This window comes from Calliphora vicina, chromosome 4 (genome assembly GCF_958450345.1).
Source record: "Calliphora vicina chromosome 4, idCalVici1.1, whole genome shotgun sequence".
Taxonomy (NCBI): domain Eukaryota; kingdom Metazoa; phylum Arthropoda; class Insecta; order Diptera; family Calliphoridae; genus Calliphora; species Calliphora vicina.
Window position 1 is genome coordinate 10,133,719 of NC_088783.1, and position 5,667 is coordinate 10,139,385.

At 32.2% G+C, this 5,667-nt stretch overlaps 1 protein-coding gene across 1 annotated transcript; it reads left to right on the top strand.

Moving 5' to 3' along the window:
- Positions 1-1,011: 1,011 nt before the first annotated feature.
- Positions 1,012-4,234, top strand: LOC135956777 (uncharacterized). Its single transcript, XM_065507349.1, has 2 exons — positions 1,012-2,745; positions 4,205-4,234. Exons 1-2 carry the CDS (start codon positions 1,012-1,014, stop codon positions 4,232-4,234), a joined length of 1,764 nt encoding a protein of 587 aa, XP_065363421.1.
- Positions 4,235-5,667: the final 1,433 nt, after the last annotated feature.

The window sequence follows — 5,667 nt, forward strand, 5'->3', positions numbered from 1 at the left end:
ATTTGGGGGCTTCAGAAAGTTGATTTCAACACACAGACGGACATGGCTATATCGACTCCGCTATCTATAACGATTCAGAATATATATACTTTGTGGGGTCGCAAATCAAAAATGTAGAAATTACAAACGGAATGACAAACTTATATATACCCTTGCCACTCATGGTGAAGGGTATAATAATTGAACAGTTTTTAATTAACAAGCTAAATTTATTCGAAATACTTTCGAAAATGTTTAATAATTTTTGCAAATATAAACCGATTTCAACAAGTGATGTCTCGTTTATTTCTACATAAAATTGTCTTTAAACACTGTGCAAATAATAAGTTTTCATAGAAACAAATTAAAATAAATTGTTGAATTTGAAAAATTACGAAAAAAATGCGAAACTTTAAAAAAATATTAAAACTTTAATAATTTCTTGAAATATAAATCTTACGCCTACATTTTATGAAAGGTTAATTTCTTGCCTCTCCATAATTGTTTTAAATTTCGGAATCGGTCTAAAAATGTGTGATTTAGAGGTACTAAAGTACTACGACCTACCCTAAAATAGTTTTTTCAAAACAACTCTAAATTTTGAAAGTGTTTCAAAATCTTTGAAAACGTTTAAACTATAAACTTCGAAAGCATTTTTTTAAGTATCTTACATTTGCTACCATAAAAATTTAATACATAAAAACACCTCTTTTACTTGTCTTAACATGTCGCTTTTATACAAAAACTGAAATAAATAATCAAAAATGTATTTTAACCGTTCATAATATTTTTTGTTAATATTCGATTTTTATGATTCAAAATATAAATTCAAAATTCAACAAAAAAAAAAATCGTACAAAAATATTCATCAATTCGGATCAATTGATCCAAAAATTACCAACATTTTCCACTGTGCGGAGTCCCCCTACATTTCCTTCTCCTTTTTTCTGGCAAAACCAAAAAACTAATGAATAGTCAATATTCTTCCATAGAAAATTCAATCAGTTGTCTTTTAAACGTTCAAGTGTGATAATGGATTTGCTACTGCAACTAATAAATATAACGGCTCTTGATATGAAAACTTGGCAGCTGCACGAATTAAACAGCATTGTAAGAGCTGCCGACACTTCAACCGAAATTTTAACTTTGGCCATATTTGGAGAATCTCATAGAATTGAGCAGTACATTCGAGTTGCGGAGACAAATATTATACCGAAGTTGGTGATAACACGAAATTATGGTGACATCAGTTTTAATCATGAATCGGGTCTAAATCGAAAAATATTCTTTATAGCCGTGGCAGAATTGGAACGTAAAGCCTTGTGGAATCATTTGAATAATGCCTTCCTAGGAAGACAGAGTTATGCAAGAGGTGTTTTTATTACCAAACGTTCCAGAAGGAAAGACTCACGCTTGGATTTGGGCGAGCACTTTGAATGGTGTTGGAAAAAAGGCTTCACCAATGCTTTAATACTTGTGGATAATGAGAAATATTATCAGCAGCATTATGAAATTTATAATTATAATCGCTTTCAGCGCCAGCAAATCACAAATATGACCAACTTTAGCAAATTGCAATTGTATCCAGACAAATTTCGCAATTTACATAAATTTAAAATAAGGACGTTTGCTCAATATGATCCACCAAGAGTATTTGACAAGCGGAATTGTATGCGCAAGTATATGAATCGCTTACTCGGTTATGTAGCCACATTATATGAAGCATTCCTCAAGGAATATAATGCCGAAATGGATTTGTTGTATTTTTCTACGAATAAAAGTTACAGCATAATGGAAATTATGCAAATTGTTGACAATGATGAAATTGATTTGGCCATAAATCCCTATATACCCATTAAGAGTGTTCATCTAAGTTATCCGCTGCGTATGCTGCAAAGATGTGTGGTGGTACCCTATCCACAGGAACTATCCAAATACAAGTTTTTCATTATGCCTTTCGAAAGCAAAGTGTGGCTTAGTTTTTTGGCCACATGGTTCATCTTAAGCTTGGCGAAATTTTTTGGTTGGTTTTTAAAGCAATCAAACAGCAGTACACTGGATGTGGGTGAAATACTTTTAGATGTTTGGAGATTGATGATGTATTTACCCTCGTTCACAGTTTGCAGCTATAAAGATTTCAAATGGTTTAATGCTGTGTGGTTTAGCTTTATAACCGTTATGGGTTTTATTTTCTCCAATTTGTATATGGCCTCGCTGACTAGTTTCTTTTCGGGTCTTACATTTAAGCCTACAATTAATACTCTTGGCGAACTGATACAACGCAATATAACATTGGATGTGGTGGACTATGAAATTCCCACCATTTTAAATAATCGTGATTTACCTAAATATTTTGCTGAATTGTTACGTGCCCGAAATGCCTCGGATTTGATAAACGATATAATGGCTTTGCATGCCAATCACTCTTATGCAGCCCTAGAAGATCGCATAATATTCTCTTTGAATCAACAAATCCACTTACGCCAACCCGTGAGTCAAGTGGTCAAGGAGTGTTTAACCACCATGCCCTTTGGATTTCTGATGCCAGCTCACTCACAATACGAAAAGCCTTTAAATCGTTTCATTTTAAGATCCGCATCGGCAGGGTTGATAGACAAATGGTATTTTGAAGCCATACAGGATGGCTATTGCTCGGGTATTTTAACTATGCGTATGCCACTACTGAAAGTTGCTCGACCTTTAACTTTGGAACACTTTCAATTCGGTTGGTTTGTTTTGGCCGGTGGTTATGTGGCGGGCATAGCAGTATTTCTGTTGGAAAATTTGAAAAGGATATTTAAACGTTTTAAAATATTTATTATATATTATTAAAACTCCTCGAAAGAAAGTAAGTTTTTATTTGTAGTTAAAAAGTATAATATCGTTAATTATTGTGTTTAATTTGTCTTAGGAAACAAAAAAGATAATTGATTAATGGCTACTAAGCTTTTAGTAAAAGCGTTCAATGTAAAAGCACCGGATGTAAAATATAAAATCAACTTTTTCCTGTTATTGAGCTTAATATAATTGTGAATGGTTGAAGAAATAGCTTTACATCAGTTTATAAAGCTTTGCCAATTGTGAATTGTATGATGGTTTATGTATCTGCTGCAAGAATTTCCTAATATGGAAAATTATTTCTTATTAGAAAAAAAATCAATATTTATCTAAAACACCGCCTGCGCACTACAGCAACTACGTAGCAGATAGATTTAGTTTTGTTCAAATGCAGAAACAACCTTCACTTAATTTTATTTAACCATGTGAACACTAAAGCAGTGGATAAATGGATAAAATGCAATCATCTCACAAAATTTTTGCTTATCTCAATACAGTGAATCAGAATCAGGAGGAAAAAACTAAATAATTGCTTCAAGTCGTCTGTTACTTATTACTTAAGTGAAATATAGTCTTATAACTTTATGTTTTATAACAACACATACTAAAATATATATAATCTCCACTTGATTTGAAATATTAATTTACTTTTTAAATCGATTGAGAAATGGACTATTTATCTTCAAAATCAGTCAGAATTCCATTCCGATTGAAAAACGAAATCATCTTTTTCAGAATGAAAACACTTTTACTTTTCCAAGTAGAATTTGTTTTTCGAAATACTTGACCTTTGTTTTAACTCTTTCAGCCTCAGTTTAATGTGTATAAGTTTATAAACAAAACAATTGCATTTTTACTTTAATTAGGGTTTAATTATATTATGAAAAACAAAAAAAAAATAAAAATACAGATAAAGGTTTTTATGGCATTAAAAATAATTATGATAAAAATTTTGTACCGTATAAATTTGATTGAAAACTTATTATTGTATATAAGAGTAACGTTAGCCCAAACGACAAAAAGGTAGAGACATGACATTTAGACTTTAGGTTCCCCTCTCCCTATGTAGATCTAATTTGAAGGTTTAGGGGATTAAAACGGGTAAATTCTGTAACCATATATCCTGTAAACTAATACAGATACCGATACCAAAAATATATAATGCATGTTTATCCACTTAAGAAATAGTTAGCAGACAGGCGTTTGGTACTTTTTTGAAATGCGAATCCGTTTATGAAGGAAACGGGTAAAAACTATATTTTGGTACTTTTTTGGTAATAAACGCAGAACTAAAAACTTGTCTGAAAAGCTTGACTCTTCAAACAGCAGCTGCGGATTACCTGCCAAATTAATATTTTTGTTCAATTTTACGTATTCATATTTAAAGGCCACACAACCACGAGCTGCCGAGATGTAAAATGTTTGAACTGATATCTGCCTAAAATGGCTATTAAATCAGACAAATTCGGATTTTCTAGACATTTGTGCACAATTTTATCTCTAGCATATTTATACCCTACACCACCATAGTGGGGAGGGTATTATGCGTTTGTGCAGATGTTTGTAACGCCCAAAAATATTAGTCTAACACCCACCTTAAAGTATACCGATCGACTTAGAATCACTTTCTGAGTCGATTAAACGATGTCCGTCCGTCCGTCTGGTTGGCTGGCTGGCTGGCTGGCTGGCTGGCTGTCCATGTAAACCTTGTGCGCAGAGTACAGGTCGCAATTTTGAAGATATTTCGATCAAATTTGGTACATATTACTTTTTCGGCACAAGGACCAAGCCTATTGAAACTGGCTGAAATCGGTCCATTATTTCACCTAGCCCCCATACAAATGTCCCCTCGAAATTGGACTTTATCGGTCATAAATGTTTAATTTATCTATGTATCTACACAAATTTCGCTCCAAATAAGTTTTATATATACAAAATTCATGTCACCAAATTTTGTTACGATCGGTCCATAATTAGTCATAGCTCCCATATAGACCCGCTTCCGAAAATCACTTTAACGTGCATAAATCGCTTAAAAATGTTGGTATACACACAAAATTCAACATAGTTAACTTTAATATAGACATAAATCACACGACCTAATTTTATGGTGATCGGTCCATAATTGGTCATAGCTCCCATATAAGGCCCACTTCCGAAAATCACTCAAAAATAAAAATTATTAAAATTTTAAAAGAAAAATATTTTTACTCATTTACTTGGTGTAGGGTATTATATGGTCGGGCTTGACCGACCATTCTTTCTTACTTGTTTTCCATTATATCTACACTTTTTAAAACTAAACATAATGACTTGCAATTTATTGTAGAATAATGGTAGATTTGTTGTTAAAAACATATGTAAATCTTTTTCCATTTTGATAACAGGGGGCACTTTAGTAATCATAACAACGATTACTAAAGTGCGTACCGATTTAAAGTGGCCACTTCTTTAGGGGTAAATACGGGAAAATACATTTTATTACAAATTATTAAGCCAACTTTTATTAGGTTCAAACAGTCATTAAACAATTAACTAACATGGTTTTACTTTAAACTCTAGTGCTAACACCGTACGACACTCAATATTAGACACGAACCGGATGATATACGTCTGAAACAATAAATTAAATGGAGAAAAAATGCGTTTTCAGTTTTTCATTTCCTGACCCTGTTTCTTTTTAAAAGAACTTGATCATCCTACTATGTCAAATTTGGTGCCAAATGATCAAGAGCTGTAAAATATTTCGTATTATTTTTATTTTATCCTGTAAGGATCAAAAGATGTCAAAAATGACCTTTCAAATTTTTATCCTTGAATATCCTTTTAGATTTCCAATAATTTTTTCTT